The 22,313-nt window shown below is 37.1% G+C and overlaps 1 protein-coding gene across 2 annotated transcripts in view; it reads right to left on the bottom strand.

The window, feature by feature from the left end:
- IGF1 (insulin like growth factor 1) overlaps nucleotides 1-21,907 on the bottom strand; it is a 46,775-nt gene extending 24,868 nt beyond the window's left edge. Inside the window, exons 1-3 of one of the 2 annotated variants that reach the window (XM_054282109.1) lie at nucleotides 21,645-21,907; nucleotides 19,148-19,218; nucleotides 17,236-17,392 (exon numbers count right to left, since the gene is read on the bottom strand). In XM_054282109.1, the coding sequence (XP_054138084.1) occupies nucleotides 17,236-17,386 (151 nt within the window). In that variant the 5' untranslated portion in view covers nucleotides 17,387-17,392; nucleotides 19,148-19,218; nucleotides 21,645-21,907. The remainder of the gene's footprint in view (nucleotides 1-17,235; nucleotides 17,393-19,147; nucleotides 19,219-21,644) is intronic. The other variant, XM_054282108.1, reaches the window with a different exon arrangement.
- Nucleotides 21,908-22,313: the final 406 nt, after the last annotated feature.

Below are 22,313 nucleotides of genomic sequence, written 5' to 3'. Positions count from 1 at the left end.
AAAGTTAGACAAATACAGATAAAATTAGTTGGTTCAAGGTTATGTAAACCAGTTAGTCCCATAGCCAGAAATAGTCCTAGCCCTCCCCCCTGCTTACTCTTTATCTACTTTTTATCTAAAGAAACACTTTGTCTGTTCTCTGAAATATAGAAGATGATTTACACCAATTAGGCTTCTCACATTATAAAGTCTAATTTCTGGATTCTTGGAATGCACAGAAAGGGACTGTGCTAGTCATAACTGCATACTCCTGGACATTTCAGCATCTCATAATTTCTTTTTCATGGTTTCAAAATTTATAAATTCATTTTCTGTACATTTGAGAAATTGGCTAGCAACAAGATCATCTTATGCAGCGTATCAATTAAGTGACTGTGGGTTTGGTTCTGTAAGTAATCTGTGTCCAGAAGTCTTGTGCACTGTAAGTAGCATTTGTAATTACCTGGTGTTGAAAAGCAAGACGGTCGTCTGGTTACCAGAGAAATTCAAGTATTTTTATCTTTGCCAAAGAAACTGTAGTACTGTCTACCCAAGATGATGTTGCATGGAACACATCATCCCTTATCTTCTGAAAGCATAGCCTCAAATCTCACTGAATACAGGCCAGCCTAAGGGGCACAGTGAGCTTTTATTTCATATTTTTATGCATCATAAAGACAGTGCTGATGTTCCTCTTGATGGATTACCAGGAAGGCAAAGGCTGCATCACACCACTGCTGCTGACTGTGGTCTCAGAAAGGCACCATCAGACCAGCATTAGTTCCTCTGGTTTATAGCTCCAACATGCTGATATTCCAAAAGGACAGATAATCGATAACAGCAGCTACTCCACACCACATGTCACCAGAGGCAAGGGGTACGTGTCTTTCCCTTTACTAGTACCTGGCAGTGCTGAGCTCTGTTTATCACCAGCCACTTGGCAACAAGCACTATTCTTGGTCAGGGCTCTGCTGTTGCCCTGCAGAGCAGCTACTCTGGAATTTCTGCAGCTCACAGGAATGAGGCAATTTCTGTTGTTCCAGTGAGAAGATAATGTTTCTCTGGAAGGCCACTTAGGGTTGAAATAAAGGAGAGGAGGATTACATTCCCAATTTCTGTTACATGTTTTTCTCCATTGCTTGTAGTTGTTGGACCAAACCTGTATTAAACTCACTTGGCCTGATACCTGCATCATTACTCAGCAATTAGGGTGTGCTATGAGTTTTTGTTTTTTTTTTTATTGATGCATATATTTTGGTGCATTTTGGCCCATTTGTAATGTAAAAGCCCAAGTGTATTGCTGTCCATTAAAATGACCACTATTAGCTCTCTTACTAGACTATATCATTGTGAACTAGATTGGTGATGAAACCTGTTCTGTGACTTTCGTCTGAATCCAAACTTCCAGTGTTAACATTGGCTTAGCAAGCTTTATATTTTCTGTTTCCTTTATACAAAGCACAAAGAGCTCATGTTTCAAAATAAATCTCCTGCACTGTACTTTATTTAATAGCTGACACAGCTGAGATTTTAAGAAGCTGAATGCACATATAATGCATTTTAAGAAGTGACATTGCTATGGTTATGAGTTACACAACAATATGATGTCAGCCCTCTGATTGGTGCCATGGTATTTAGCAATGCCACTTGGACAGGAAAGTTCACACACAGAAGCCTGTCCAACAGTTCTAAGAATTTTATATCTTTTGAAGTATTCAATATATTTCTTTATGTGTTGAAGCACTGGCCTTCCAAAACTCTTGTTTTCATTTTCCAGCAATCTCAGTGAACTTGGGGTCATTGGATTGTTTGCTTTCTCACTGGCTACACTGAAATCAAGCAGCCATCAGCTAAATTAGTATGGCTTGAATGTGTCTAGAAAGAATTCAAAGCAGGCCTTTACAACTGCGTTATGACTGTGCTTTTAACTCATCATGCAAACTTAAGAGGTAGAGGCAGTTCAAAGGAAAGGTGAGTTTTTAGTACTGGCTCAAAATGAGAAATGATGGGACTTTCAGGTTTCAGCTGCATGTTTCAGTTTTCTGTGGTTGTAGCTGTTCCAGAAAGAAAACAATCCACTTTTGATACAAATTAAGTTTTAGTTTTCCAAGCCATCTCTCCATCTTCTGAGACTATAGGGAAACACTACAATGAATACTTTGGCAAGATATTATCCATCTATGCTGGCATTTTGGCAATCACAGCTTATCAATTCCTTTGTCTGGAGAAAAAAAAAAGTCAAATTGGGTCCAGTTTACTTGACCAAAAAAAATCATATTTATCTATTTAGGTTGTTCAGAACCCCCAGTTTTCCAAGAGTTGTGTACAATATCGTGATGCAGAATGAAAAAAAGAGGAAGGAACCCAGGTGACATAGCAAGTGGCTTTTTATTTGGTAGATTACTGTTCATTGCAAACAAGGTTTGGCATGTGAAAGATATTGAATTTTTATGGTGACTGTTGAGAAATGCACTGGTGGTCTCTGCTAAACATTGACATTGTAAAATCACTTGATTGGCTCCTCATCCAGTTGGTAGTTTCAACTGACTACCTGCGTGGATGAGCCTCATTCATGTCACTACAGAAGACAGGAAATTGCTGGAGGTTTAGAAGGAAACTCTGAGCTGGCAGTGTGCCCTTGCAGCCAGGAGGGTCAATGGTATCCTGGGGTACTTTGGGAAGAGCGTGGCCAGCAGTTTGAGGCAGCAGATCTTCCCCCTCTGCTTGGCCCTGGTGAGGCACATCTGGAGTGCTGGGTCAGATTCTGGGCTCCTCAGCACCAGAGAGCTGAGGAGCTACTGGAAAAGGGGCAGTGCAGGATGGCAAAGAGGATGCAGGGTCTGGAGCATCTCACTTTGGGAACTGAGTCTATTTATTCTAGAGAAGACTGAGCGGAGATCTCATTAATGTTTATAGAATACCTCAGACGTTTGTTCCTAGAGGATGGTGACAGACTTTTTTCAGTGGTGGCCAGCAACAGGATGAGGAGCAAAGGCCATAAACTGAAACACAAGAAGTTTCCCCTCAACGTGAGGAAGAACTTCTTTCCATTGAGGGTGGCAGAGCACTAGAACAGTCTGCCCAGGGAGGTTGTGGAATCTCCCTCTTTGGAGCCATTCCAAACTCATCTGGACTTGTTCCTGTGTCACCTGCTCTAGGTGACCTTGCCTTGGCAGGGGGCTTGGACTATATCATTTCCAGAGGTCCTGTCCAACCCTAACAATTCTGTGAATTCTGAGAAGTTTTAACACAACTACAGTACTTGATGAACTTTTAGTGAGCAGATTTGGGGTTTTCTGTATCTCCTTCCATGGAGTCCTTCATTAGCTAAAAAGAAAATTTAATTATTTTATGTTTTCTCTTAATTACTTTTAACCTGTTCATCTAAAATCAGATCTCTTGACCAAGCGATTTCAATAATTTAACACTTTAAATGTTTTTGCATTGACTTCTGTTTATCATTAGACACTTGGCAGCAAATCTTGTTCTTGGTCAGAGCTTTGCTGCTGTCCTTAACAGGAGGTGCTCTGGAATTTCTGCAGCTCACAAGAATGAGGCAATTTCTGTTACTCCAATGAAAGTAGAAAGAAGCTAATGAGCCTTTGGAAAGGTGTTTAGATTTGAACGAAATCAGAGGAGGATTATGTTGCTTTTTTTCCAGATTTTTTGGCAAAAGTGCTTTGGTAGTTTCTTAGTTCAGGTAGGATAGAGTCTATGCTAAAGTTGCTTTTGAGGCAGGGGCACACTTGCAGCTTTGGTTTTGTCTTTATCCTTCATTGTTCCCTGTATAAAGGGAAAGTACTACTTCACTCTATTGCTTGGTTAAATTCTTTGACATTTATATTCTATTTTGAACCTGCAAAGTTCTAGCAAAAATACAAAAATGCCATCTCCAGTTGGATATGCAATCACTAGGACAAAAAAACCCTTTAGAAATATTTGGAGGAATAGATGATTTCCTGGGCTATTGTATTGTATAATGTATTTGTCTGAAGGCTGCAATCAAATACCTCTATGATGAGCACTTAAAAGGAGTTTATGAGGAAAATATTAATTCTTATTGTCTACAGTGTTTGGATCTTGGAAGTCAATAAGGCATGAGACCACCTATTACATAATGAAGACACTGATTCTTTTCCTTCTCCCGAGAAGTGTGTGGTCTGCATAACTGTGGATACAATTTTTTGTTAAATGCTTTAGTAATTTAGTGATGGGCTTACGTATAATAACATGAAATTCACAGGCTGTGACCAAAATAAGGATTACTATTCCCTGATTTTAAGGAATTCCTAGACACATCTTCAGTCACTGATTCTTCCATTAAACTCTGTTTGCATTGTAGCATGATTTCAAGTGAGTTTAATTTACATATTCCTGTATTATTTGTTGTTACACAAAGTTATACTTTTAAATAATACTTATTCCTTATATTGCAATGTACTTTGAATTATTGCAGTAAATTTAGGTGCAGTCAGTCTCATTGCAGTGGAGACAAGGTCTAAGCCACCACTATCTGAAACTCCTAAATAAGACATCCTAAAGAATTTTTTGAGAATTTGAATTAAATTTTCTGGCTTAGAAGACAAAGAAAATTATATGATATGCATTGTCTCCAACTTTCTGCAGTGATTATAATTTTTCTCCTGTTTGGTTTTCATCCAGTATTGTTTGTGGTGCATGTTTAGGCTTTGGCATCTTGCAAATGAGGTTAGTAGAAAGGTAGCATTTACAGCACTTATTAACCACTGTCTGTTCCAGAATGCCTCTTAGAATATTTATTCAAATTCAGCTATCATTATTTTTAGCTCGCTTGGGAAATTATTAGCTTTCATCTGATGCCTCACATATTTATGCTAGGAATAAGAAGATTTCATACTAAGCGTATTAGTGTGTTTAACGTCAGAGAGGAAGACAAGTCATTATGCCAATTCTCATTTCTCATTTTGAAGAGCTTTTAATAGTGATAACTTTTTCAAAAGTATTCAATAAGGTCCATAAGCAAAATTTAGACAAGTAGCTAAGGACCCTGACTTGTATTTCCAAGGATGTTGAGGCAACTAAAAACACAGGCATATGCCTGGAAGGATTAGTAAAATAAAACAAAAAAACCCTGCCTAGGTTTACCTATCATTGATTTTAGTGGAAATTAAGTAATGACTGCTTTTGAAAAATCTCTTGACTGTCTGCCTCTTTGATGCCTAAAAATCTGATTCATGTGCCTTTAGGACCTTCAAAGGTCTCACTGGCTATTTATGAGATTCATGCTGCTTTTTGAAAATAGAGTAAGACTTCTCAAAAGTTAGTTTTCAATCTTTTACATGTAGCCATCTACCTGCCACAAAATCAAGACTGATTTAGGCACTTTAGCAAACAATTATGTATGAACTTGGACAAATTAGAGATATGGGCAATCCTCAACTACATGAAGTTTAACAAGTGAGTGCTGGAGTCTGTACCTGGGATGGGGCAACCCTGGTTGTGTGAGAGAGGCTGGAGAGCAGAAAGGGAGCTTGGGGTCCTGGTTGATGGCAAGTTGAACACGAGCCAGCAGTGCCCTGGCAGCCAGGAAAGCCAGCCCTGTCCTGGGGGCATCAGGCACACCATGGCCAGCCAGGCAAGGGAGAGATTGTCCCGCTCTGCTCCGGGCTGGGGAGGCCTCACCTCCGGTGCTGTTTTGGGTGCCACAGTGTAAAACAGACATTGAGCTCTTAGAGATGTTCAGAGGAGGACACGGGGATGGTGAAGGGCCCTGGGAAGCTGTAGGAGGAGCAGGTGAGGGCACTTGGTCTGTTCAGCCTGGAGAAGAAAAGCCTGACAGGAGGCCTCATTTCAGCCTACAAAGTCCTTGTGAGGGGAAGAGGAGGGGCAGGCATCGATCCCTTCTCTGTGGTGACCAGTGACAGGACTTGAGGAAACAACATGAAGATGAGTAAAGGGAGGTTTATGTTGGTTATCAGGGAAAGGTTCTTCACCCAGTGGGTGGCTGGGCACTGGAACAGGCTCCTCAGACAAGTGGTCACAGCACCATGGCTGTCAGAGTTCAAGTATTTAGACAGTGCTCTCAGGCACATGGTGTGACTCTTGGAGTGTCCTCTCCAGGGTCATGAGTTGGATTCCATGATCCTGATGGGTTTGTTCCAACTCCGCACATTCCATGATTCTATGAAGAACTGAATGATAGATGATCTTTAAACTACAAACTTTCGGGTTGGTCTGAATAATGTTAAAAATGTGGAGTTTTTGTATGTGCGTGTACCCTCTTCAAATCAGAGCAAATGGTATCTATTGATTGCTCAAAAAGGCCTTTAATTGCTGTATTTATACACAGAAAGAAAAATATTAGAAGTTCAGTGGGTAGTTCTTAGGAAAAACAGGTGACTAGTAGGAAAGCAATGGGAATCCAGTCAAGGGAAAATATTTGTGGTGTAATGACACTTATGGCCAAAAGACCTAGGAAAATCAGTGATCAATGTTTTCTTTAGTGAGCATAGCACAGAGCCCATGAAATAGAATTCCTCAGACTAACTCCTACTATCGTCAATGATCTGAACTAAAGCCATTTGAAGTTAACAGATAGCCATGAGTGAGTATCCATGGAATCACAATTTTGGATTATGAAGAAACTCCTGGATAGGGCCAGCCTCGCTTCTGAACATTACTATTTTCTCCTTTTCAGGCTTTGGCTTTGTCCCTTCTTTATTATACTACATATCAGATTTTCCTTGACATTTTCTCTTTGCCACATGCAAAAGTAGAAATACACCTTAAAAACATTAGATCCTAAAATAAAAAAATAAACAAGATATTTCCACCTGTTTCATAATATAATCATTTTGCATTCAGAATCTGTTGCAGGTTATTTGATTCTTGATGGGGGCAGGGAAAGCCTTATTTATTAAAAAAGTGTTGTCCTTTTTCACAGATCTGAATTTCATCTGTTTCATATCAGAGTAAAAACTTCTATTTGAAAAGGACAGCAGACAGTAAGAATATCACCACTTACGAATTCTGTTCATTTTATTAGTCTCCATCTTAGTGATAACAGGAAATAGTTGTATTTTATTGCATCAAGTCCTATTGCTTTCAAAAACTAAAATGAAATGACTATGAAAGAAAAATTAGGGGAGTTGACTTAACGCCATTGTAGCTGCAGTTGTAGAATTTAATTCTATTTTTTTTCCAGAAAGAAAGACAAGGGTGAAATTCTGCAAAATGTCTTCCTTTTTTTTTTTTTTTTTAATTCAACAGATTTTCTTGACCATTCCACGTTTTAAAATGTTTGTGTCTTGGAATAGCTACATTAAACCTAGTGTTTGTAATTCCTCAAATGGTGGTGGAACTCCTTGGGTGTATGAAATAATTTTTGAGAACACCCTTTTTGTGTCTTTTAAATGCAGAAGCAAATGTGAAGTGACAGCACCATTTCTACCCCTATTTCCTCAAGCCAAACCAGCTGGGAATAGTACAACGCACAATACTAAGAGCACCTTGAAATAAGCTATGTCATATACATATTTATTCATAGCAAACATAAATAATTCTTTCTTGATTTTAGTGCTTGTTTTTTACTCTGCTTCAAAACAATATGTGTACTGAAAAAGGATTATCAATGTCCAAACAACCTAAAGAGCAGTTCCTGTCCCCATAGATGTTTTGGAAATTTTAACTACTGTGACTATTGTTCTCTGCAAAGAGGTAACTTTACAGAAGATCATGAAATGCCAACGTCTTTGAAGTGGTTCTTTGCTTTTCTATATTATCTTGGATGAGGAGGGGTACTGGTGTGAGGAAGGTAGAGATGCTTTGTGTTGTTTCGACTCACTGAATGGTTTACAGCCAGTGGGATTCTTAGTTCACTCATATTATTGCTTTTAGAGGTGAGCTCATTAAGTCAGCAGTAGCTATATTTTAAATCTTCCAAGTGATAGAATAGGTTCGGCTGGAAGAGACCTTTAAAGATCACGTAATCCAGTCCCCTGAAATTAGCAAGAACATCTTCAACTAGATCAGGTTTCTCAGAGCCCTATCCAACCTAACTGTGAATGTTTCATTGCCTGAGTATCTCACTTGAGCATCATTCTGTGTCTTTCTCCATGACGATACCATGATAGAAGGCACAGCCCTCTAAAAGAGAAAATCCCTCTTTAATGACATCTGGTATTTAGCTGCCTCTGTAGGTTATAAACATTATTGTTGTCTCAATTTCTTTAAAAACTACTGGAAAATGAAGACTCATAGGAATAGAAATGATCTGGTGTGAACACCAGTGTAAAAAACTGCTTCATTACTTATGCGTGGAAAAGTACACCTTGCTTTGCAGAAATAAAACATGAAGGAGTTTTACTTGCTATAACATGTAAGAGTATATTCTATCTATTCTATCAAGAAAGAAAAGATAGATAAGCTTTTCCCTTGCACTTTTACTGTGTCCAACTGGAGTGCTTTCTCCAACAGGATTCACACTTAGTCAGACTAAAGCCTGGGAGTTTTTAAGAGCTAGAGGAGCAGCTCTAACTGGTGTTACCTGCATAAAGCGCTTTCTGGGTCTTTGCTTAACTGCACTACACCATAGCAGCTAAAATAAGCTTGGGTTTGCTTTGATCTAAAATGGGATCTGTATGAGTGCATCTTTACCTCTAAATGGAAGTTCATTGTGTGGTTTTAAACAGATTAATTCTGCCAAAATTTAGGCTTCCAATGGAGGGTCCTTACCCAACTGACTTAACGAGCATAAGAGTACAATTGCTACAGCTTCCTTGCTTAATTTAGTGGAGGAAAAAAAAGGGTGTCCTAGGGAAAATTCATAACTTAATGAGAGCCCTGAAAGTTTTTTAGTCCTCTCACTGACTGCAGGATGAGCTTGAGTAGACTCCTAACTCAGAATCTTCATTTAAGCGCCCAAAAATAGATGGACTGCATCTGAACCAGAATCTCTGTATTTCAGGTCACACTCTGTTCAGTGTTAATCATTCAGCAAGTTAATTCTGTATTTGGACAAACTAAAATGATGTATATCTAGGAAGGTCTGAAAAGACATGAAAGGAACAGTATAGTCAACAGCATAAAATACAGATGAGATCTTTTTGAATACATCTGTCTTTCTCTAGATAAATTATAAAGGTATAATAACAGCACCTATGCTTCCTACACCTCTATCCTCTCTTGAAAATATGAAAAAAACCCAAAAAACCACCACAAAAAACAACATAAGGAACGCTTTTACATTACTGAATTCTAAAATATAAGTAGGATTGTAATGCAAATTGTTTCAACTAGTGCCTCTGTTTTTCATTCAGTGCCCATTGATTTAGAGAGAAATGCCAGAAACAATTAGAACAAAAAATGAGAAGTGTTCTAAAAGCAAATATATATGGTGTTTTTGCATTTAATCTTAGCTATATATTTCAGAAATAAACATGGCTTTTATTCAGGACATGTATTTGCCAATAATACATTTGATTAAGCTAGGAAAATTAGACATACTATCAGTAGCTTGCTCCCAAATTACACAAGAAGAAATTAGATACATTTTCAGTAGCTTGCTCTCAAATTTCTACAGTCTATGAGTCACCAGATTCTTCCTGCCAAACTAAATATGTCTGTAAAAGGCTGGAAACTTTAATGGAAAGAAACATAAAACTTCAAATACGTAGGAAAAACTAAGTTTTTTTCATGGAAGACCTGTTGACTAGTAATTCAGGAATTTGGGGGATGTAGAAACAAATTATTGCAACAATATTGTTATTTATCTTCAGAAGTTTCAAGGTAAGAAGCATATTCACTTTTTTTGCTATGTTAACCTAAAATAAATATCCTCATTAGCTTTCATGCAATCTGAAGTAATCAATGAAGACTTACAAAAAGAAGCTGTATAGCTTTCATTATAAGAGTAGAAGCTCATATCCAGTCGTTTTCATGGGGCTGAGTTAAAAGAAACCTTCAGTATAGTTAATGGAAGTCTAAAAACAAATCCTTCTTGTAAACTGGATTTATTATATGTGGTCTGGAAGAGCCTGCAAACATAATTAGGAATGTACTCATCTTTTTCAGATCCACAAGCAGAATGACACCTTCCCTACAATATTCTCCATGACACTTAGATGTTTTATACCCGTGCATAAGCCATACATTTAAAATTTTCTTTAGAATACAGAGTTTGTGTGCGTAATTTATGATTTTATCCATGGCCTTAGAAGGATATGGCTGTTAATGAACCTTCTTTTCAAGTCAAACCAATTTTCAGTAGGATTTGTTTTCTTAGAACCTGCTGTTTATAGGATTTGGGGGTATTAAGTGTTTACTTTTTTGGAGATAGAAATGGTGTTCCTAGAATATTTATTTTCAGAAAGAAAACAGTTCACTGAGCTGGATTGAATCAGAATGGCCTGAGCCAACCCCTTCCTTTTTCTGCATATTCAGCCTTGTGTAAATCTCTGCCCAATACACAAAGACACAAACAATATAAACAAATAGTTATGTATAAAAAATATAATATAATTTCAGGTTTGTGTGAGTCATAATTTCCCAAAGGAAAGGTTTTAACAGGACACTTTTTCCCTACTTCCACACTTTTATGGGCACATAAGGAAGCAGAAGGGCCTGCTGTCTGGAAGCATCCTCTTACTCTAGAAGAGATATATTACATAAATGGGAAGACTGGGATCACAGCTGAATTTCAGAATAAGATGGGAAATATTTAAATATGCTGTAGACGCAAGGAAAAAAAAAGGCAAGAGACACATGAGCCCTAGAAAGTTTCTTTGATAAAAGGAAGCTATTCAAGTTTTCACTATTAAAGGATTTAACATGAGATAAGCAAATGCATTCTGCTCTGCCTAGTAAGAGTAAGGACATTGAAAACATAAAATTTCTTTGTGTATGGGATTCAATCAGAAAACACGGAAATTATCTCAGACTAGGCTGTATTTTTGTAGGAATTTAAGTAACTTTTCACAAGCTGGACTCACCCACTGGTCATTATATAGTATGCCCCTCCAAAGACTATGGATGCGTTAGAATTTTTGTTCTCAGAACCTCATTTAGTGATGCAAACATGAAATATGGCTGTCATTACTTAAAAGTTAGACCCAGAATTTGGGCTTTATCTTTCATAATGGTTTTGCACTAAATGCACCACGCAGAAAGTAGGCATTAATGGCTTTTCCTTCCTCTTGACATAGAAGTTTCTGTGGTTATTACCAGAGATAAATTTAGCATAATTTCTTCACTAAATATACATTTGTGGTATTTGTCTTGATTTCTAGACTGAGAAATTACTTAACTGTTGGTTATCTCTTGCATTTGTTTTCATATTTTGAACAATTAAGCTTGGATGTGGTTTAATAAGCAAGGCCAGATCCATCCTTTGTTAGCAAAGCACCGAGGTGCCTTCAAGTCTCTATTTGATTTTCAGCAATGTGAAAGGGTTTGAAAGGTGCCTAAGAGCTAAAGTGCTGAATGAGCCCTAGAGAAATGGCTCTGTGAATTTCTGCCTTTGGAATGAGCACTGTGCATGGAATGCCCTCCATGCCCAGGTAGTAAATGCAAAAGGTTTTAATTAATGGGGCATGTGGTTCTGCTGAATGGAATGATTCACTCTGTGACTCCTGCTGCTGATCGAAAATCACAAATGCTTTACTGATACCAGAACAAACAAGGAGGTCCATACGCAAAAGTTTTGTCTGATTGCACAGAGCATGTGCCAGAGCTGAAGTCAGGGAAGGGTTTTTCTCAGTATTTAAGATTCAGTGGAAAAGTAAGATGGGTAGCTATGCCAAGAATTAATGTTGATCTTGCCAAGGGCTTCTTTGAGTGGCTTTATCCAACATGAGACTAAACTATGTATTAAATACATATCTAGCAGTTAGGGAATCAAATGTCAAGTAACAGCTTTCTGTTATTTGAGACCAAATTTGAAGCTTGGTCTAGTGCATAAAAAAAGGTAAACATCATAAAAAGCATTAACATCTCTAATATCCACCAGCTAAAAAGGACATATATAAACTGAACTTCTGGAGAAAATGTACTAATTTGGTTTTGATAGTAGACACTTTTTACAGAGATGTTTCTTGTTGAAATTTTGATCAATTATTTGTTTCCAGTCACTTCATTAAAATTATCATCACTATTTCAGTCCCTCTTAAGGAAAAGGTTGAAAAATTATAAAATCCTTGGTGACCTAAGGAACTAGCTGCAGAGACCTGTTTGCAGGGACTAAATTTAGTGTTTATCAGAGGCTAACTCCTCCTAGACTTACTCTGCAATCCATGGAGAAAGAAGACAGAACCTCTCTCTGTTATTAAGGAGGTAACTTAAGGAGATTAACCTCACTAAACTGAGGTTAACCTTTATGAACAACTCCTTACCCTTTCTTAATGTGGTAAAAAATGAGAAAATTCTTCCAAAGACTGGCTTATTTTCAGAGACCTTCCTCAATGTTTACTACCAGGGGCAACAAAGCACACAGAAAACTTGTGCCAGCTGTTTGACTATACAGTGATATCATTCCAGAAGCCAGAACTGTTTTCTTTCTTATACTGATCCATCAGCAGCCTATAGTTCTGGTTCCCTGAGCACTGCCCCTGCAGACCTGGCTAAAGCGCACCTGAGCTCCTTTCCAGGGTAAGAGGTAAGGAACCTAGGGATAGACAGAAGAATACGCTCAAATCTTCCATAGATATAATATTTGGACGTGAATGGGGCATGTAGCCAGACCAAGGAACTCAAAAACACTCTCAGATCTTGCTGTATGGACACAGCCAAGATGACCAGCACATGTTTGCAAAGATTTGTGAGACTGTCAGTGACACCAGAGTCTGTGTGTGTCCGTGGCAGCTTTTCAGCATGCCTCTGCTGGGCTTCTAACATTAACATTCCTTTCAATCAGGGATGCAGAGAGGAGCTAATGACTCATAGCTCCTACAGGTATGGAGTACTTAAAGAACTGAGTGCCATGCCATCTCTTGTAATTATGCTGATAGGTTTGACAGGCCTAGAAACTTTAATAACATCTTAAAAGCAGACTTCCTGAAGTAAACAAGAAGCTCTTAACTAGAGGGAAATGGGAGAAGCAGAACGTAATTGCCTGTTGCTTTGCTGCTTGTTTCCTCTTTTCTAAGGCAGTAATTCCTCCACATATACCTTAGTTCTACAAAGCAAAGGAATCTCATGACAGCTCTCATCACCCAAAATTATATTCACAGGCTTATCCTGATTTTCTGATGATTATAAACTAATAGTCTTACGTTGTGCACAGCTGGGGATTTTCCCAAGGACAGCACACAATTTTGATTGTCTTAGAGGACAAAAAAAAAAAAAGTAGTAAAAATCTGTAGTAATTCTCCTCAATGCAGTTGACACAGGGAACATTAAGCTTGATGCCAGAAAAGCCCATCTTTTATGGGATTCACTGCTTTACACGTGGAAGCATGTGCTAGGTCATTCTCTGAAGAATATCAGAGGAACTCCAGTGTCTCAGGTACCCAAATTCCGCTCTTTGCTTTTTTATGCAAGTGATTGTTCAGAAGATTCACCAAAAGACTAAAGCAGTGTTTTTAACAGAAAAAAAAGGTGGGGTTTTAATTCAGAATGTTGATTGTCATGGTTTCAAATAAGTATTGCCATCTAACTTGGGCATTAGAAATTAGAAGACTGAAAATGTTTAAGGAATTAAGAAATCTGTTTCTTTATTGGCAATTGTGTATTGCTAGCAAGACTGCTATGTATTTATTTTAAAAGGTATATTTTCAAAGGAGAAGATTAAAAAAGAATAAAGTATTTTCTCCTTAGAACAAACTACTAGATCTCATGGTAGTAATGGCCCTGAGAAAACAGCATGAGCAAGAATGAATGACTGTTCGTCAAATTCAACATTTATGAAGATTTTTTTTTGAGTAATCTACAAAGTAAATTTCTGTGATAAGACTAGACTATTCCAAGAAAAAATTCCCCCCTCTTAGGCTTTTAATTTTGTAAGTTTCCTGTAATTTCTCCTTTAAGTTTTTCTAACATTCTCTCCTCTCAGTGTTGTTTTGTAATGAGCGTACCATGGTAGACCTTTCTGGACATTAAAATTTAAGTGAATGTCAAAGCCATCCCACTTGGCTTCATGACTCTTGGATCCAGAGGTTTTGAGATTGGAGAAACACTGAGAAAAGCTGTGTTTAAGTGTGGCCACTTTTGTAGCTGTGGCCAGGTTCTCTGTCATCTTCTTCTAACAAAACCTAGCACACATGAACCTGAGGGACAGAAGTTCTCCTAGAGATATGTCCCTAGGTAAAATGTAGCAACAATCTGCTTTTCTCTGCTAAATCATAGGAGACAAAAAGCTGCCTGAGGAGTATCCAGTGCTGGTTGGAGTTAAATATGACCAAGGGAAAAAAGCAGATGTTAAATTTTGGGATTTGTGCTGTGTTTTCCCTTAAAAATCTTTGAAAAATGCTCCTTGTCAGTCAATCTCAAGACAACAGAGAGTGGTAGAAATCACATTTTACTTTCTCTTGAAATCAGTACTTCTCCTTGTGTGCGGTAAGCAGCTGGGGCATCTCCTCAGAAGCTGTAAGGAGTTTCCTTTTATAGCTAAAAAGTTGGGCAGAGTAGACTATATAAAGGAAAATTTTGTCTTCCAGTCCTAGCCATAGATACATCCTTGTGGCTGGGAAGCACAGAGTTTCAACAGAAAGTAATACAATTATTTCTATCTTCACTTCCACCCACAATTCCCAAGGAATATTTGGAAGCTTTGACCTTGACTCAGAACCAGGAATTCCACCTCAGCCAAAAGGTATTCTTTATATTTGAAGTCTCTAGTGAAATACAGAGTGATGGAAGAAAAAAAAAATTCCTGACAGCTATTTCCTGTGCAAGTTAAAGGCAAATACTACCATTGATTATACTTTATTTAAAGGAACCAGAGTATGAGAAAAGAAGGCTTAAAATACTACTTTTATTGACATACTCTTTGCAACAAAATAAAAATTTCATTGGGTTTTTACCTCTGCAAATGATGTGGCGTTCTTAAAAAGTCCCAAGAAATCAAGCAACATTTTTAACTTCTAATAGTATGCTGCATTCTGTAGTACATTTGATATGAGGATCTCAATTTGTTTTACCAATGTTACTGGGATTACTTTTCTCTAGTTCTGTATTTTTGATTGAACTCTAACAAATAAGAGGGAGAGGGTTAAAACAGATTCAATTTCTTCCTCGTAAATAAGAAGTAGCCAGGTAGAGCACACACATTACTTGGCATCCAAGGGGCCACATACATGTCAGCTTCATAACATTCCTGTTGAATGATGCAACTGCAGGCTATTGATTGCAACTGTGCAAGACTCCTAAAATGGGGTGGTCATTCATAAGTAAAACCTTCCACAGGTTTCCACAGACAACAAGGTTGACATTTATAGTGTTGTTACATTATTTTTAGTGAAAACTCAGAATGTCAGAAAGCAACAAAGACTAGAGAGAAAGTCTAAACTGACAGCAGATAAAGGTCAAGATTGCAAAGGTAATGATCTCCTTTGAAACACTGGAAGCCCATCATGGTATTTGAAATTAAGGATGACCTAGCTTGGGGTAGAGGTTTGAAACAGATTGTGAAACCCTAGAATAACTGAGATTGAAAGCAAAGAGCATTATTGCTAACGATTAGCATTTCACATGACCTCTTACCTTGAGGATCACAAAGTACACCTAACAGTATGTATGATTGCTGGGCAATAACAGCTACTCTTGTGGAAAGCAAGCATGAGAGGTCTCTGAACCAGCAGCAAACATTTTGCTGGTAGAGAAACACCTGAGATTCATACACAGTAAAAGAACAGTTGCTCTGCTGTTCTATATGTATTGTCTCAATGTTTTCTGGTGCAGAAGCAAGAGGGGGAGATGACAGTCTTTACAGGCACTCCAGCAATAAAACATTTGTAGGACACTCAAATAATCCCTAACTCTGCTGCTAATAAATGCAACAGATTGTGGTGTAAAAATGAGCACCTGATGAGTTTGTAGGAAAATGTAAATTCCTGTATGAGAGATTCCAGTACTTTTAATGCTGTGTTTAGCACCAGAATACAAAGCTGAACAGCACCCTGGAGTAGGTGCTTATTCACAGGAGATGAAGTGTTAAATACAGAAAAGAAAGGTTCTTTTGTGAATAGTGGATTACTTTGTATACATAAAACTAAGGTTCCAAAAGTGAACTTTAATAAAATATGCCAATAAGATAGTGAAAATCTCTACAATTTATATGTTGAAGAAGGTAGAATTTTCTGTAATTTAGAAGTGCAAGTGTCTGAATTTGTTTTTACTGCAAGCAGGGAGAAAACATTTAAAGCAGTGACTTCATGAATAGAAATAAATAGGAATAGGGTGGGTATGATCAGAAAAACAAAAATGTTAGCAGAGAAGACAAGAAGCTTCAGTCATGAAGGAATATCAGGGAAATCAAAGAAATACATATTGTTATTAAAAGTAAATGCTAGCTTCAGAGGCTATAGGAGCACAAATTCTATCATGTTTTGAAGAAATGTATTATTGAATGTGTTCAGAATGAATATATTCCTAACTAAAAGTTTCATTAACTTTAAGTGGCAAATAGCTGAAAATCAGAAATAAATTTCTGTTACATAAAAGCTGAGTATTTCTTGATCCTCACTATTGCAGAGTTAACTTTATCTGTTGCCTGTACTGGTGTTAGCCTTTATTATCTCACCACACATGAATTTCCCTCCACCTGTATTTAAATGATGAAGCATGTGGATACTTGGATGCAGTAACTTTCTGCTTGCTGCCTTCCAGCTCTTCATTTTTTTTACACCAGATGTTGAAGCTTAGTGTGTTTTTAACATGAAAAAGTGTGTACTTAAAGTGTTTACTAGTAGTCTCACATAACAGGTACGTGTAGTTCTGCCTCATGAGTGTCTTGGGTTTGGTGTTTGCTCTCATTCATTTGATTTCAGTGACAGGTCAGTGGAAAGCAGGAACACAGCAGGTGAAATAGCGACAGCTGGAAAGTGTTGAAAAATAATAACAAGTCTCAAAATAAATTTTATCAGAAAGAGAGGTTTAACACAGGCACTACATTATTCCTCACTGAGGCTTTATGGTAACTGAAGGCTTGAGCATCTTCCAGGTATAAGACACCAGTCCTAGTTGGCAGCCTGGATGATCATAGCTAAACTAATCTACAGCACTTGCAGACTCCAGTGGATTACATGAAAGTGTTTAGCAGTTAAAGGAAAGAAAGGGAGGACTTACTGAAGTAAAAGCCTCTGTCTCCACACACGAACTGAAGAGCATCAACCAGCTCAGCACCACAGAGTGTCTCTGGGCCAGCAGCAACAGAACTGGTTAAGGTAAGCAAACACAGGCCAAGGTAGAAGAAATGGATGTAGGACGCAGTGTGCATCTTCACCTGCCAAGGAAGAAGAAGCAGTGTCAGAATTTCCCCAAAGAGTCTTACAAAAAATGACTCCTGCACACTTGTGAATGAGAATGAATATGTACTGTGATTTCTTGGACAATAAGCATGGTATCAGGAAATGTCTCCCCATGATTTTGCAACTGCCTACATGTCCTTGTCTATGTATTTTGGAAACTGATTATTTATTCTGGTGAATTCTCACAATCACATCTAGTTAGGGAACCCTGTAGTATCTATGACTTATATTTGCTTTTGGAAAGCAAAAGATGGAAGGGTGGAATAGGCAGACAAAGGGAAGCCTGGAATAATATAAATAAAGAAAACAACCTTGAATTGGTTTGTCTCAGACCAGGTAAGCTAAGAGGGAATATGACAGGTGCCTGCCAATGTACTGTGAGAAATGGGGGGGTGGCATAGGATGGAGAAAGGCTGTTTAAACTAAAATCAACATTGTCAGAAGAATAAATGACTCTAATCTTGCTGTAAGGAAATTTGGCCCAAGAGAAAAATAGTTCATTATTGGTACACCACAGTTCTCCAGCCACCTTAGAAAGGAAAACACCAGGAAAAACCAAAAATGTTGCAAGGTTCAACTTGCCAAAGTTACAGGAATTGATGTGGGATCTTCTGTAGCTGAAGACTACATTCATTCACTCTTTCAGTTCCCTGTTACTAGCAGGCAAACATTTGAGAAATTAAAAGGAGTGTGAATTTTAAAACATTAAAGATTTCTATTTTTACTTGTTTTAAGGAGCTATACTTCATCGACCTTCATTATCCCCTCATAGGCAGATGTGGCCATGAGGTTAATACAGAGGTGATAATTCTTTTCTCATTTACATTTGGTTACAAACTATCTTCCTGTACTTATGACCAAAGAAAGACCAGTTCTCAATGGGTGTAAAATTGCACCAATCCATTTAGTCACTTATTTTTGTATCCCTTTATGTCCACCCAATTTCTTACCCAACATGCAAAGAAGATAGCTTTTTCTTTTAATATTAAGAAAAGCTATTTACGTAGAGTAGCAGGACACTGAGTAATGTGCTTAATGCTTATTTTGAACTTGTTTAGATCACTTGCCAAAAATGATAGTTTTGAAAGGTGTAAATCTGCATTTAATTTCATTCTCTTTTAAGGTTAACATTAGCATTGCAGTCAGGTAAGAAGTTAAAAATCTGTCTTCCACATAGAGTTAAACTTGGCTTAAAACTGCTTTGTGTTAGCAGTCTAGTGCAAAGTAATTGAAAGTAAAATGATTCATCTTCCCTAAAGTTTCTTTCAGGGGTTCAGGGACCACTTAATCTTTAATATTTCTTCACTGAACTTTTGAAAAAAAGATGTAGTTATCTATTTTCTGATCAATTGGGATCTGATCCAGTGTGATATTGAGCCTTTTTTAGTCAATAATTTTTAAGAATTCTTATTTTCTTGGCAAGAGATCTTAGTGCCTTGCTGGATGAGTCTCTTATTTCCACTGTAAAAATAATGAATAATTTTAAATCCCATGATATACCATAAAAAAAAATTATTTTCCCATTCACAAGTGTCTTTAGCCAACTTTGCCATGCAAACCCCAACAAGCTCAAATGCATGATCATGACTTCAATGGCAGATGGAGAAAAATCAGATTATAAATGAATGATGATAACATGAGGCACTATTTCCTGCAATGATTCCATATCTTAACAACAATTTCTTTTTTCCTTTGCCATATTTTGAATTTATAAGATAAATGTGATGCACCTGCAGTTTAAGATGGTTCCCAGTTCTGAGGAGGTAAAGCAGAAAGCTGTTTAGCACACTGCCTCAGAAAGCTGAAAGACATTACAAATACAAGAACATTATGTATTTAACAATTTGTTCTCGTATAACATTTGGTCCAAAATTAAACATAAATTTTAGACATTTAACAATTTTTTATTTTTAAAGACTTCTCAGCTGGCTTGCATTTTCAGATAAATATCAGCACTGAACTACGACAAAACAGATTATCTACTGTTTTTCCTTTAGTGGAAGCCAAAAAAGACTGCACAGTATAAACCACAGAGAATTTCTAACTTTATCTCCAAATTTAACAGCAGTCAAGAACTTTCAAACAAGTAAAAACTTTGCAGAAAAGAAAACAGGCTCACATGTTTCTGAGGTTCAATCAATTGTTTGATAAATCAAGTACTGTTTCATTAAAGCAAATTCCAAAACACAGTTTAAAACTTTAACTTTACTTCATCATTTTAATTAAACACAACATTAATTGATTCAATATGCCTGTGATAAAATCCAAGTACCCCTTTATATCTGAGGGGAATATTCTTAAGGAAATACAGAGTTGTAATCCAATATTGCTGCAGGTTCTCTACAATCAAGCAGGGTACTTACATTATCCCCAGTCTGACTAGAAAGTTGAGAGCTTAAAAGAAAACGCATTGGCGTGTGGGTGGGGTTTATTGAAGCATCTAATTACGTTAAGAAATTGAATACAGGTTCAAGATGAGCCTGGTTAAGCACTTCTTTTACTTGCACAGAATGACTGACCATATTTTCACAGCTGGAATTTCCTCTTTTTTTTTTCAGTAAAATAGCCAGCTTTTGCTACATTGCTCTTTTAGTAGTCCAGAAGAGTAGCACTACAAAGGAATGTCATATATGAACACTCTGCATCTCATTCGCTTCTTAATTCCTCTATGTAAGTCCCCTTCATTTAACAAATTATCACTTGACACAAGTTGTGCATAAGAATTCTTCACATGCTTGGTCATTTCAGTAACATGTAAGAACATCTGCAAGAATTATAAGTATCGTGCAGGAGGCAACATTTTTTTGGAGACTATATGCTACAGCAAGAAATCAAGAGTTATATCTTCAAAATTACATTTTATTCCAGAGGGGCTGGGCCTGATTATCAAGCCATAGTAGAAATGTGCAATTATTATGAAATATCAGTATTCACTGGTAATTGTTATATAAATAAAGCATATATACTCTGGAGTGGATCAAGGCTTAAATACTGTTAACTTTGAGAAAAGAATCTGGGCTACATGCTAACTTAAATCAATATGTTCCATTGATTCCAAGGAAGCTTGGCAGGATGCACAGCTGAGGAACTAGCACATTACTTTTATGTCTCTTAGAGCCTTGCTCAATACTTAAAAAAACCTCCAACCCCTCTTCTTTCAAGTATATTGGAAAGGATGCCCATTTATACATTAAGGGAATGATTTCATCTCTTGCAATTTCAGATCTGTAATTAGGTCATTAAGGAATGAGATAAGTGTGTTTTAAGTGTAAGAGCAACTTAAAAAAAATATTAGGCCCTAAGCAAATAAAATAAGATAATTCTTTCAACTCCATAAATATCCTTGCAAAATACTAAGGGGAAAAAAAGTTCTTGAAGGATATAAATTTGCAGATAATGGAAAGTTGGACTTGAGCCAACTGACAGAAACAGAGGTCAATGCACCTACTGAAGTCAAATTTACCTTAAGACAGTTTATATTATTGCGCAGAAATTATAGGGTCATAACATCAAACTTCACATGCAAACTTTCCTGAGAAAGCCCTCCCTAGAAGGGAAAACTTGGAGATGAACATGTAAAGGAATTTCCATTTTCTTTATGTACAATTGCTTAAGCTGTACAAATATGCAAGGTCAGCAAGAGTCGCAGCTGGTTTCTAATGTAGAAAACAAACTGAACTTCTCATTTACTTTTAATTTATGAAAGCAAAAACCAAGTAAATGCCACGATGCTGCCAGAAAATTGCTGCAGTGACAACATCCCTTAAAAGTTTCCTTGTGAAAGCATGAACGTTTTCTCTATAATTGTGTATAATAAAACTGCAGAAACTTAACATGTGAATAGTACCTTTTTTCCTATAAAACCCTGCACCTGCAGAAAATAGCTAAAAGTTCATGTTTTCAGAAGCATTAATTAACAATATAGACAGTGATGTAAGTGGACCTTTTAAAAATGACATAACTGAAATATTACAAAGTTCTCTGAATAGAAGTGAAATTTAAGACAGGTATTTGCAATAGTTTACCCTTACAGTTATCTATGTAATTGCAACTATTACATACAGCCATTTTCCAGATCACATAAAATTGCATGTTCAGCAATTTATAAATAATTCTCAGTTCTAAAATAATGTTATTGAAAAGTGCACAATACTCCTCAAGCCAGCAGCAGACAATACACAGCAAAATAAAACTAAAAAATTATTTGAAATAGTAATAAAGATTTACCTTCAAGAAATCACACAAGCAGCACTTAACTAATTGTGTTGAAAGACTGTTGATTTTTTCCATTGCTTCTTGAAAGTGCAAAGTCTGGAAATGAATTTGTTAGCAGTAATGATGAGAAAAAAGAAATCCAGAGAGATGTGAGATGTTGAGAGCAATGTCACATTTCAATATTGAGGACTTTATTCCATTGCGCAGGCTCTATCTGCTCTGATTTTAGCAGTGACAGTGAGATTTAGCAAACAGAAGAGGGATTTAGAGAAAATCCTCACATTTATCTACATTACACAGACACTGTAGACAGGAAACAGCTGGGGGAGCATTTGCCTCTCTCTCTCTCCCTCTTCTGGCAAAGTTACCGAGTAAGGACTTTTTTGGGCATGGTGACAAATAACATCATACCTTTGCATTTTAAAACTAGAGCACAGAAGCATATTTTTTTCCCTTTAAAAGAATGTGAATTAGTGACTGAGGGGTTAGCAGACAAAAAGAGCTTGTGCTGCCATGAAAAATAAGAAAATGTATTCTGGTTAACTTTCAGGTAGCTGTGTGTGAGCGTTTGTATTTATGTGTATCTGCATTTCAAATATATGAAAACTTAAATATGTATGGGCAATGTTTGTATATATGCATACCTTTGTGTATATACATAAACACACATTTTATTTATGC

The sequence above is a fragment of the Melozone crissalis genome, unplaced genomic scaffold (assembly GCF_028551555.1).
Source record: "Melozone crissalis strain CALT ecotype California unplaced genomic scaffold, PUWL_Pcris_2 ptg000033l_1, whole genome shotgun sequence".
Taxonomy (NCBI): Eukaryota; Metazoa; Chordata; class Aves; order Passeriformes; family Passerellidae; genus Melozone; species Melozone crissalis.
The sequence above is the reverse complement of the archived record's forward strand: the minus strand, read 5'-3'. Positions and strand labels throughout refer to the sequence as shown.